The sequence below is a fragment of the Muntiacus reevesi genome, chromosome 1 (assembly GCF_963930625.1).
Source record: "Muntiacus reevesi chromosome 1, mMunRee1.1, whole genome shotgun sequence".
In the NCBI taxonomy this organism is placed as follows: Eukaryota; Metazoa; Chordata; class Mammalia; order Artiodactyla; family Cervidae; genus Muntiacus; species Muntiacus reevesi.
The window spans coordinates 45,923,057-45,936,627 of NC_089249.1; the positions used below are offsets into that span (position 1 = coordinate 45,923,057).

Genomic DNA, 13,571 nt, shown 5'->3' on the forward strand with positions numbered 1-13,571 from the left:
GATCTGGTTTCCTCGGTGTGTATGCCCAGGAGTGAGATTGCTGGGTCATATGGCAGTTCTATTTCCAGTTTTTTAAGGAATCTCCACACTGTTCTCCATAGCGGCTGTACTAGCTTGCATTCCCACCAACAGTGTAAGAGGGTTCCCTTTTCTCCACACCCTCTCCAGAAATTATTGCTGGTAGGCTTTTGGATAGCAGCCATCCTGACTGGGGTGTAATGGTACCTCATTGAGTTTTGCTTTGCATTTCTCTGATAATGAGTGATGTTGAGCATCTTTTCATGTGTTTGTTAGCCATCTGTATGTCTTCTTTGGAGAAATGTCTGTTTAGTTCTTTGGCCCATTTTTTGATTGGGTCATTTATTTTTCTTGAATTGAGCTACAGGAGCTTCTTGTATATTTTAGAGATTAATTCTTTGTCAGTAGCTTCATTTGCTATTATTTTCTCCCAATCTGAGGGCTGTCTTTTCACTTTGCTTATAGTTTCCTTTGTTGTGCAAAAGCTTTTAAGTTTCAGGTCCCATTTGTTTATTTTTGCTTTTATTTCCATTACTCTGGGAGGTGGATCATAGAGGATCCTGCTGTGATTTATGTCAGAAAGTGTTTTGCCTATGTTTTCCTCTAGGAGTTTTATAGTTTCTGTTTAGATCTTTAATCCATTTTGATGTATGGTGTTAGAAACTGTTCTAGTTTCATTCTTTTACTAGTGGTTGACCAGCTTTCCAAGCACCACTTGTTAAAGAGATTGTCTTTTTGGAGAAGACCCTTGAGAGTCCCTTGGACTGCAAGAAGATAAAACAGTCAATTCTTAAGGAAATCAATCCTGAATATTCATTGGAAAGATTGATGCTGAAGCTGAAGCTCCAGTACTTTGACCACTTGATGCAGAGAGCTGACTCCTTAGAAAAGATTGATGCTGAAGCTGAAGCTCCAGTACTTTGACCACTTGATGCAAAGAGCTGACTCCTTAGAAAAGACCCTGATGATGGGAAAGATTAAAGGCAGGAGGAGAAGGGGATGACAGAGGATGAGATAATTGGATGGCATCACCGACTCACTGGACATGAATTTTAGCAAACTCCGGAAGATGGTGAAGGACAGAGAAGCCTGGCGTGCTGCAGTCCACGGGGTCGCAAAGAGTCGGACACGACTGAGCGACTGAACAACAACAAAAGTTATTTAAGCTTGGTTTTGGAGTCTTTGCAACTTAACCAAGTTTAGTACATTTCACCTGTGTTGAACATTGTGTTCTTTACCACAGAATTTCTCATTTCCTCTTCTTTGCCCTATGGCAAAGAAGCTTAATTTCTCTCATTGGAATACTTGGGAATTTAATCAACAACTCCACCACATTTTTCTCAACTCTACAACAAAAGTTTTTTGTGTTTACATACATACGCTGTGCAGATTAAAAACTTTTGCTCATTGTTCACATTACCTTTTACCATCTTGCATGCAACTTAGTTCAGAGAAATTTCCAGGGCAGAGTTTTGTTCAAGCACACAACTACCTTTGAAAATATAATATCCAGGAAAAGAAACTTGAGGAAATGCTTATTCTGCTTTTGATTAGGTAAAGTTATGATTCTTTTAGGGTATGGCTACATTTTTTTGCTTGAACAAGTGAAAATAAACTAAGAAATTCTACATGACACACTGGTGTAGCGATCTTAGGAAAATTTCTACCGTTTTTGAGTACGGCTTTCTCAATTTCCTTTTTCTTTGCTCCATCCTAGAGTGAATCAAAGGAAACCCCTGTGTTTGGAAAGACTTCTTCTTTTGAGCTGTCTTTAATATCGAGAGCTTTCTGATCTTACCAGAATAGGCAAGATTAATGTTAAATCTCAAAAATTCCTGAATATATTTCTTTATCCACAGAAATAAACTGTGGGGAAAAAAATTAAGAGGCTGCTGAGGCTGCTGGTTCTCTCCACTGCTGAACCACAAGAGATTTAACATACAATGGGGCAAGAAGAACCGCAAAATAAATGTGAGTATTTGTCTCCTTTCAGTTTTAAAGAAGCATATTTAATTATGGCTAAGATTTTAAAATATGAATGATAGTTGTAGTTATGAAGATTGAAGATGGTGATGGGGAGGAAGTTGAAGACAGTGAAAATGATTTTGGTGAGGAGGAGGGACATAGATTCAAACATTTGGGGTATTAGAAACTTCTTTATAAAATGTATACAGGGACAAGAGAGAGCACCAAGTATATAAAAAAAATAAGATGAAAGAGACTAATTTGGGAAAATTGTTTAAAGGAAAAAAAGAAGAGAGATACAGAAAACACACAGACTGGGACGGCAGTGAACCTGAGGTTCTGACTTTATTTCTTTTTATACTCAAGTTCTACTCAATGACACATAAATGGGTTTATACTGTAAGAACATTAAAAATAATTTTGAGAAATATATAGAATGAATGCAGAAATATCTAATTTTGAAATTAATGTTTCATTTCATCTCATCACTCCACCCAAATTTTAATGGGGTCATGATGTGCAATGGTACTGAAAATCACATTTTTATGTAGCAATATGTTTTGGAGACTTCTTTCTGTTAATACATACATGAATACATGATTATTTTAATTGCTCTATAGAATTTCATCATATGAATTCACCATAATTTAGTGTCTCTGCTTTTGATGATATGCATACAAGTATTAGGTTTCAAGGTTTTTTTTTTTCTATTTCCAAAATTATTGCAGTAAATATCATTTTATAGAAATAAGTTTAATTGCTTCTATAGGCTTGATCTCTAGAATTTAAATTGTGGCAAATGTAATGCATTTAAAATTTGATAAGTGTTTCTAACTTTATCTGTCTAAAAGATTTCCAGTTTATAGTTCAGTAGTGGCATTTATTTCCTCACTGAGTGTTTATTTCCCGTAGGCCTTGCCACACTCCATATTCTCAATTTACTTTTAAAAATTTGTTATATGACAAAACCATGCTGTAATATTTTGGTTTACATGTCTCTGATTGAGCATGCTGTTTGTTAGTTTGTTTAATGGATTTTTGAAATACTTTCAGCAAATTTTCTGCTCAAATTTTTGCTCAGTTTTCAAATTGGTTTTTGAAATTCTTTATACAGTCTGGATATTAGCATTGTGGCAAGATTTTTCTTCCATGTGTTCCTTTATTTTAACATTATAAAGGAGCTTTGATTTTTATATACTGCAATTATCAAATTTTAAAGATTTAGGGGTTTGGAGTCTGGTTAATAAAAAGCATGTTCCTAATCCCCCCCAAAACCCCAAAGAAATACATTTTATTTGCAAATAAATATATTTAATTAATTAATTAATCAGTGAACTCTAAAGTTGATTTATTCAGGGGAAATCTTTAAGCTCTCTTCCAGGTCTAAAATATTTTGGAAGATCTTATTCTAAGTTTTTTCCTTGGTGGCATTAGTTCCCTTAGTTCTTGTGGCTGAGAAGAAGATAACCTATTTATCTTTCTTTTTGTTTTAGTAGAAAGAGGCCAGCATTCCCAGCTGATCCCTTGGACCATTGCTATTTTTTTCATGTCACTTCTAAGTGCCTGTTTTATTGCAAATTGTGTGGGTAAGTTATTAGCAAGTGGAACGCTCCTTGAATTATTCACTTGAAAAACTTTCAGAAAGTTGCCCTAAACCTTTTGTTATCATGACCTTCTCCAACATACCAGGGCTTGGATTTAATATTCAGAGTTACATACTTGACCTTCTGTTTTTTGATGATACAACCTTGAGCCAGGGAATGAACGATGGAACTTAGCCCTGTTCCTATACACTGGAAGGTTGGAGATTGCAGTAAATCATTCTTAATTTTGGACCATGATAACAAGGACTGCATCTTTTTAGAAAAGAATAACCAGAAAAAAATCCTTAAATTTCAGATGGACTGTAGTCTGGCTTTGAAAAGAAGAACAGCTGGAAGACTTCTTTCCTAATATCAAGACAATGTATGAAGTTATTATAAATAAAGTAATATAGTATAGGTGCAAGAATTAACAAATAGAGAAAGAATGTTGAGAGCTTTGTTGCATATCTGTATGTATGAACTCTATATAAAACAGGCTACCCACTCCATCATTCTTGCCCCGAGAATCCCACGGACAGAGCAGCTTGGCTGGCTATAGTCTATGGGATCATAAAGGGTTGGACAGGACTGAGCAACTAAACAACAACAAATGAAATAAAACTGAAGGGAATAAATCAACTATCCTCTAATGAAAATTAATTAAAAAGTGAACAGAAGGGGATATTGTAGAGTTTAGGGAGAGGACAGTTTTGTTCAATTACTGTAGTAGAGAGGATTGATTATCCATATTCAAAAATGAAATTGTTCTCCTGCCTCATATCATGTTCAAAAACCAACCTAAGACAGAGAATTGATTAAAATAGGAAAGCAAATTAATGTTTTAGAAAAAAACATGGAGAGTATATTCATGACCTTGAGACAGAGAATGATTTCTGAAACATGTCACAAAATGTGCTAGCCATTAAAGAGACTGTCACCAAAGTATACTACGTTAAAGTAAGAATTACTGTCCAACAAAAATAACACTGAGTGACAAGAGAAAGCAGGAGAATATGTTTTAATGCATATAATTAATAAAGGATTAGAGTATAGAATATTTAAACCATTGTTCCAAATCAATAGGAAAAATACTGACAACAGAAAAATGGGCTAAGTCCTGAACAGGCACAATAGAAAAGACAAAAAAAAAAAAGAAATGTCTGATAAACATATAAAATATGTTTAACTTCATTAGTTTTCAGAGAAATGCAAATTCAATTCACAATGAGATACCACTAAAAAACTTGGGGATGGTAATAATTAAAGTCTGGCAGTAGCAAGTATTGATGATACTGCAAAGCAACTAGACCTTCAATGAATTTCTGCTGGTGGGAGTGTACAGTAGTACTCAGTTTGGTGGCTCAGTTGTGTCTGACTCTTTGTGACCCCATGGGCTGCAGCACGCCAGGTTTCCTTGTCCATCACCAACTCCCAAAGCTTGTTCAAACTCATGTCCATTGAGTTGGTGATGCCATCCAACCATCTCATCCTCTGTCATCCCCTTCTCCTCCTGCCTTCAATCTTTCCCAGCATCAGGATCTTTTCCAAGGAGTCAGTTCTTCCCATCAGGTGGCCAAAGTATTGGCGCTTCAGTTTCAGCATCAGTCCTTCCAATGAATATTCAGGACTGATTCGCTTTAGGATTGGCTGTTTGATCTCCTTGCAGTCCAGGGGATTCTCAAGAGTTTTCTCCAATACCACAGTTCAAAAGCATCAATTCTTCAGCACTCAGCTTTCTTTATAGTTCAACTCTCACATCCATGCTTGAGTACTGGGAAAACCATAACTTTGATTAGACAGACCTCTGCTGGCAAAGTAATGTCTTTGCTTTTTAATATGCTGTCTAGGTTGGTCATAGCTTTTCTTCCAAGGAGGAAGTGTCTTTTAATTTCAGGGCTGCAGACACCATCTACAGTGATTTGGGAGCCTCCCAAAATAAAGTCTCTCATTGTTTCCATTGTTTCCCTTTGTATTTGCTGTGAAGTGATGGGATCAGATGCCATGATCTTTGTTTTTTGAATGTTAAGTTTTAAGCCAGCTTTTTCATGCTCCTCTTTCACTTTCATCTTGAAATTCTTTAGTTTCTTTCGCTTTCTGCCATAAGGATCGTGTCATCTGCATATCTGAGGTTATTGATATTTCTCCTGGCAATCTTGATTCCAGCTTGTGCTTCATCCAGCCTGGCATTTCTCATGATGTACTCTGCATAGAAGTTGAATAAGCAGGGTGACGGTATACAGCCTTGATGTACTTCTTTCCCTTTTGAACCAGCCTGTTGTTCCATGTCTGATTATAACTATTGCTTATTTATCTGCATACAGATTATACTGCATGCAGCAGTATAGTCACTTTGAAAAAGGTTACCCCAACCACAGTTGGCAATAGGTATAACCTATTACCAGCAGTTGCATACATGTGCATGGACCTTACACAAATGCATGCTTCTGTGCTCTAAGGATACATGGTCAAAAATGCTCAGAGGTGCAGAGCTCATACTAGCCAAACACTGAAAACAAGGCAAATATATACCAGAAGAAGAAAGGATAAATACATTTTTGTTCATTAAGATAATGGATCACTTTTCAGCAATGAGAACTGATGAGTTATGGTTGCATGAAACAACATAGATAAATTTCAGAAACAACCCTGAGCAGAAGACAGTGCCCAAAGTATGATTTCACTCATAAAAAGTTCAGAAGCAGGCAAATCTGATCTATATGGTTGTGTGATAGGTTATGAAGTGGTAGAATTATGAAGCAAAGCACAAAGTGATTGCTTTAAAAACCATGACATGATTACCTTTAAGAGAAAGTGAGGGATTTGTGTTTGGGCTGTGAAGGTCACCTGGGGCTTTGGTAATGTTGCATTTTTTGAGCTGGGTTGTTGGAATGTTCAGTTTATAATAATTTGATAAACTGTACATTTATGTTTTTCACTTCATTAGACTTGGTTATATTAGTGAAAATACTGAAAAGATTAGTGTGTGTAGTGTGTAGGACTTTGCAGAAGAATACCAGTGGTCACCAAAATCTCCACTCTAAGCACAAATATTGATAGAAAAACATGTTTAAAAGCACATGGACATTAAGGTTTGCAAAAGTACCCCCATAAAGCATGAAATGGATACTAAGGGCTTCCCAGGTGACCCCAGTGGTAAAGAACACACCTGCCAATGCAGGAGACATAAGAAATGAGGGTTCAGTTCCTGGGTCAGGAAGATCCCCTGGAGGAGGGCATGGCAATCCACTCCAGTATTCTTGCCTGGAGAATCCCATAGACAGAGGAGCCTGGTGGGCTACAGTCCATAGGGTCGCAAAGAGTCAGACACAACTGAAATATCTTAACATGCATGCATAATAATGAAAATATTAATTTTCAAAAATTCTTTTCAATCAATTCACCTGGAGCTGAAACAAAGGAGCTGCATAGGAAGAACAGAGAAGGTGGGGACCTTAACTATTATGGTAAAAGAAAATTTACTTAGTGCAGTACGCCCCCCAAAGTAAGTGGTTATACAGGAAAAGGAAACTAAGATTTTTTTTCCTCCTTCACAGTGACTCACCGCAACATTCTATCCTGTAAGAAAGGAACGGGGTTCTTCAGGCTCCCAAAGCAGCACCCAAAGGTGACATGCATCAGAGAGAAACCAGAACTGAAAGGTACAGTGAGTGGAAGATAATTTCTTCCTTATTTCCATTCAAATTCATAGCCTGATTTAAAGCATATCATTTCTACATTATTATATAAAGAGAGAGATGAAAAGAACACAAGATGAGAATCTGGCACAAGAGCAGACATCAGTAAATTGAGATAGAATTATTTTCATGATTGTGAGCAGTTGAATAACTAACCAGAGAATATGAACAAAACATTTACGAGCCTTTTTTGCCATCCAAAGCATAACATTTTCTTTTGGTTCAGATATATAAGCACTGCTCTCTCCTAGAATATGTAAACTTTGCCAAAGTGTCTTTATTTCTTTTATTCTGTGAAGTCTCATTACATGAGCATTTTAGCAGGTTCTTTGCCTCCTTCAGATAAAATGTCCTGCCAAAAGCTTTGTTATGAGAACTCTTTCAATATTGTTGTAAATAGATGTAGGGATGTTGAAAACTGATCACGTCTTCTAAGAGAAAACCTTGTAATTTTCTCATGGTCATTATGTGATTCAGATACTTTTGTTTAGGAGCTATTTAGAAACGTAATTTTCAGGGTCTTTTATTTTTATAGGGGGTACAGAATGATTGTGGTAATCCTGGTATTTTTCTCTTATGTGTTAATTGGATATTAGCTAGTAAAATAGCTATACGATTTGTTACATATGGCATGCTCCCTTGGACTTAATTTTCCTTTCGATTTTCACATGAGGGGGCACCTGGAATTGCTGTCCTGTGGGCTGGAGAGCCTTCCAGTCCAACTGCTATTTTCCTTTTAATGACAACAAGACGTGGGCTCAGAGTGAAAGCCACTGCTCTGAGATGGGAGGTCACCTGGCCACCATCAGCACAGGGGCTGAGCAGGTATGCTGAGAGGCTCATGTCAGTTTCTCTACTGGTTTGAATCTCTGCAGAGAGAGGAATTTCTCAGCTCTGCTCCACCTCTATGCCTTTGCTTCATCTCTCCCATCTGTCCGGAAAGACTTTCTTCCTCTTGCATTTTTCTTCACGTGACAAACATCTTCTGGTCTTCCCAGATCTGACTCATGTGATATTTTCTCAAGAAAACTACCCTGACCACCTTCCCCACTCCATCCTTCTTGTTCTAATCTGGAGATACTTTCAGGGTATTTTGTACATTGTATGACCAGGGCACTTAGTTCAGTGTTCACTACTGCTACTCTTCCAATGACTCCTTCTTTGCAGAGGGTTACAGCCATGCTTTATCTGTGTTTATATCTCCAATGGCCTGTGCAGTGCTAGGCCCACTTAGATAGACCTTGATAAGTGTTTGATGATTAAGTAAATAAATGAATGGTTAATCAGGACTGAAATATCTTCTCAGGATAAAGAATAGGATAGATAATTCAGATGTACGTTTGTTATTCTAAAAAAAGAAATCTCAAAGTAAAGTCATTTCTGAGCTGAAATTTATTTCCTCACGCAATATATTTCCATATATTATATACCCAGACTCAGATTCTACTCCATTCTTGGTTAACATGGTTTCCTGGAGGACTTTGTTTCCATGGCTTTGCAACTATAGGTTCAGCAGCTCTTTGAAATAAGTATAATTTAATGAAATAAGCAAATAATTAATGAAGCAAATTTTAAAAATAAAATTTTCTAAAAATCCAATCCCATTAAGAGCTGTGCTAAGTAATTTGCAAGCTGATCTCATTTAACCTTCACCCTCTGAAGTAGTGGAGTTGTCCCTTTTGGAGTTGAGAAAACTGGGGTTTGGTGACATTAAAGCACTTACTAACATCACACCATAAATGTCAGAGGCAGGATCTGAAAACATCTAACCAATGCTTTTGTGTTTAACTAGTAGTTTATTTGATCTCTTTCCTCTTTTCCTAAAATAATGGTTATCAACTGATAAATGCAAATATACTTATAAAATTCACATTTTTACACAGAACTTTATCACTCAATTTTTGGATAGACGATTTTCATATTTCCTGGGACTTAGGAATGAGAACCTTGATGGCCAGTGGCACTGGGTGGACAAGACACCATTTAACCCACAGATGGTGTGAGTATACCAACTAGGGTAAAATAGCCTTATAGGCAAAAGTAGGAAGAAGACAGCAAGCTGAATTCATTTTGGGGTGGGGTATATCAGTGTAGGTCTTCCCTGGTGACCCAGTGGTAAAGAATCCGCCTATCAATTCAGGAGATGGCAGGTTCAATCCCTAGGTTGGGAAGATCCCCTGGAAAAGGAAATGGCAACCCACTCCAGTATTCTCACCTGAGAAGTCCCATGGACAGAGACTTGCCGGCTACAGTCCATTGGGTAGCAAAAGAGTCAGACATGACTAAGCAACTAAACAACAGCAATGCCAGTATAAGAATGCCTACTCAGAACAGTGCACTGTCTGTTCTGGAACCTCTATGCTAGTCAATTGCTCTGATTGTGTTGGACAGTGCAACTGTAAATGTTTCACTAGGGGCATTTTCTCTGCCTTGTACTCTGACCTCTACTATACACACACAACATGTACACACATGTATATATACTTTTTCATTTCAGATTCTGGCACAAACGTGAACCCAAGAATGATCAGAAAGAAATATGTGTTGTTCTTGTTAACGACAAAGACAAATGGGCCTGGAATGATTTTGCTTGTGACCATAAGGCAAGTTGGATTTGCAAGATAACTGGAACTGCATTCAACTAAAAACCTACGAAGGGGGCCTTGTGATGAGTATAGAAAACAAGAAACAATGTGACTAAAGCAGAACATACATGTATTGTGGGAACAGAGAAAACATTTTCCGTCATAGAACATTTTCAGTCATGATGGCCTTATTTATTTTTTTGTTTCATTCATTCAAGATAATGTATTTTTATGTAGTGTTTTGGTGGAAAGAATCATATTTTTCTGTGACAGTCAGTTTTCATTAACTTTGCTTTCTTGATAGTATTTGAGGCAGGGTATTTACTTTTCAACTGGCGTGTATTGATTACATATTTAATAGCTTGAATGGTGAAATCTCTTAAGTCACCATTTCCTCTGCTCTGATGATTCTTAGAACTTAAAGTTCAAAGGTGGGATATTCCAACTGGTAGTGATATATCATTTTTTTAACCTAAATATCACAAAATCTAAAGATTTTAAGCAGCATTTTTATTGTCTGGTACTTTGTTTTCAGGCTTTTTAATAGTATCAGTCATTAGATTGAAATTCCATGAGTAAAATATTTTCTGAAGAACAGTATAGAATAGTTAGAATTATGGTATTGCCCGGGAAGAAAGAGCTTCCCTGGTAGCTCAGTAGGTAAAGAATCTGCCTGCAGCGCAGCAGACCCCAGTTGGGTTGCTAGGTCGGGAAGATCTGTTGAAGGAGGGATAGGGTACTCACTTCTGTATTCTTGGGCTTCCTTAGTGGCTCAGATGGTAAAGAATCCACCTGCAATGTGGTAGACCTGGGTTCTATCCCTGGGTTGGGAAGATCTCCTGGAGAAGGGAACGGCTGCCCACTCCAGTATTCTTGCCTGGAGAATCCTAAGGACAGAGGAGCCTGGGGTCGCACATGACTGAGTGACTTTCACTTTCCAGCAAGAAAAAAAATCCATTTATCTTTTAAAAAATTTACTCTACTTTAAAATTCTTACCATAGTGAAGAGTCTCAAGCTGACAATTTATTTTTGAGTGGAAAAGTCCCTTACAACCCATCTTAAGCAAACTCCTTTAATTCTATAGCTAAGGAAACAAAAGTTTTGGGAAGCCAAAGAGCTCACCTTCACAGAGTTAGTTTATGATGCAAACAGGACTGTGGCCCAGAACTAGCTTTCATAGTAGGGGGAATGTGTTCCCTTTGGTATTACAGAAAAGTTACTGGTGGTACTGTGGCCTCTTGGCTAATAGATATATAATAGTTCTTAATTATTCATATAACACTGTATTAGTGTTTCTGTATTTTTAATTTGAATCAGAAGAAAATCATATTTTCAATCCATTTATGTAAATTGTTAGCATGTTTATTTAGAAGTATAAAGTTACAGTTCGAACTAGCAAGGAAGTCACGGCTTTAACAATCTGAAGTTGTGCTTTTGTGATATATATAGTTTTAATTGTGATGCAGTCATGTCCAACATCAACAAAATATGGAGGTCTTTCTAAAACATTTTATTTTGCTGATGTTTCCTGGATCCAAGCTAGAAAATTTCAAGTGACAATTTTTTAGCTACCTTCCTTGGTGACTCAGATAGTAAAGAATCTGTCTGCAATGCAGAGGACCTGTATTTGATCCCTGGGTCAGGAGGATGCTCTGGAGAAGGGAACGGCTACCCACTCCAGTATTCTTGCCTGGAAAATTTCATGGACAGAGGAGCCTGGTGGGCTTCAGTCCATGGGATCAAAAAGAGTCGGACATGGCTGAAAAACTAACATTTTCATCTTCCTTACTACTATATTAAAAAATAGTATTTATTCTGAAATTAGTGGTTTTCTAAGTTCAGAATATTAGTGTTTGATTGACTGTATGTGTATGTCTTTACACGTCTGTGTTTAAAGCTGATGCTTTTAACTGAAGAAGCACCAAGGGACTTCATGTTTGCCATAAATTACATAGCATTAATCTATAACACTTGTTGAAATAGACTTTGTATAGTTAATATTATCCATTCTTCATTTGTATAAAACTGTATTTAAAGATTCAGTTGTCAATAAAATGTGACCTCTTTGTAATTTTATACATCTATGTCTACATCTATACCCTAATCTTTTTCTCCCAATTCGGATCATTTTTCATTCTCTCCATGGCTTCCACCAGACCAAGTAAACATCTGTTTACCTGGATTATTATAATGGCCTTCTGATTGATCTCCCTGTTTCCACCCTTGGTCCCTTTCAGTCAATTCTCAATTCTCATGGCACCTCTCATATATAGTCTTCACAATTTTTTTAAAACAGCTAATAGTAATTTCATAAAAATAAATGCTACTTTCTTAAGGACATTGTAATAGAATGTCCTAGAAGTCTGAAACATTCAAAAAACCTAAGCACTTTTTGGAGACTTCTCTGGCAGTCCAGTGGTTAAGACTTCACCTTCCAATGCAGTAGGTGCTGGTTTGATCCCTGGTTGGGAAGGTAAGATCTCCCATGACTCATGGCCAAAAAACCAAACCATGGAACAGAAGCAATATTGTAACAAATTCAATCAGACTTAAAAAAAGGTCCACATCAAGAAAGTCTTTAAAAAGAAAATCTAAACATTTTTTATTTTGAAAAAGTAATGTATATGTGTTAAAAAGGCAAACAGTAAAAAACATTATTAAAAGTATAAGGTGACTCTCTCTTCCACTCCGAACCTCTAAATACCCCTTCAGCGTAACTATGATTACTGATTTCTTATACTTATATCCACATATGGTTATGTCTCCTTGCATGCATCCACATGTGCACATGTAAAACTCCCTAAGTCTGCCCCACCCAGTGAATCATTTGGCGGCTATATTGTTGAGAAAGGAAAAGGAGGACAGCAGGTTGGGAGGAGGAAGAAATAAAAGAGCAAGAGGAGAGAAGTCAGTCAGAAAGAGAAACACAAATATTGTATCTAATGCACATATATGGAATGTAGAAGGATGGTACTGATGAAGCTATTTGCAGGGCAGGAATAGAGATGCAGACATGGATAAGGAACTTGTAGACACAGCAGGGGGAAGGAGAAGGTGGGATGAATTGAGAGATTTACACTGACATATCTATACTACCACGTGTAAAGTGGATATCTAGTAGGAAGCTGCTGAGTAGCACAGGGAGCTCAGCTGGGTACTCTTATGGCAACCTAGAGGGGTGGGACGGGTGTAGGAGTGGGAGAGAGGCTCAAGAGGGAGGATATACATATAGCTGATTCATGTTATTGAACAGCAGAGATTAACACAACATTGTAAAGCAATTATCCTCCAATTTAAAAAAGAAAAGAGCAAGAAGAACATTTTACATGATTCCTAATTATTTTTCTGTTAGGGACCCTTTAGGAAAAAAATTTTTGTGGTTATCTATAAGGCCTATAACCTGGAGGAGGGCATGGCAATCCACTCCAGTACTTTTGCTAGAGAATCCCATGCACAGAGGAGCCGGGCAGGCTTCAGTCCCTAGGGTTGCATGGAGTCAGACACAACTGAAGCAGTTAAGCAGCAGCAGCATAAGGCCTATAAAATTCTTGAATTTCAAAAATTCTTTAATTTCACTTCAATTTTTTTGTTTGGTAAATTTAAGTAAAATTAAATTCATACTTTAAAAGAAATTTAAATTGAAATTTCATACATCATTGCTGTATGATTCCTATCAATCTTAACCTATATCAACTTGGAATTCAATTCTTTTTTTAACTTTCAT

At 37.0% G+C, this 13,571-nt stretch overlaps 1 protein-coding gene across 1 annotated transcript; it reads left to right on the forward strand.

Annotated features, from left to right (window-relative positions):
* Positions 1-1,863: 1,863 nt before the first annotated feature.
* CLEC4D (C-type lectin domain family 4 member D) lies at positions 1,864-11,869 on the forward strand. The gene is made up of 6 exons (XM_065923052.1): positions 1,864-1,989; positions 3,477-3,569; positions 7,121-7,225; positions 7,935-8,086; positions 9,145-9,260; positions 9,759-11,869. The coding sequence occupies exons 1-6, from the start codon at positions 1,962-1,964 to the stop codon at positions 9,904-9,906; spliced, it is 642 nt and encodes a 213-aa protein (XP_065779124.1). The 5' UTR covers positions 1,864-1,961; the 3' UTR covers positions 9,907-11,869.
* The last annotated feature ends 1,702 nt before the right edge of the window (positions 11,870-13,571 follow it).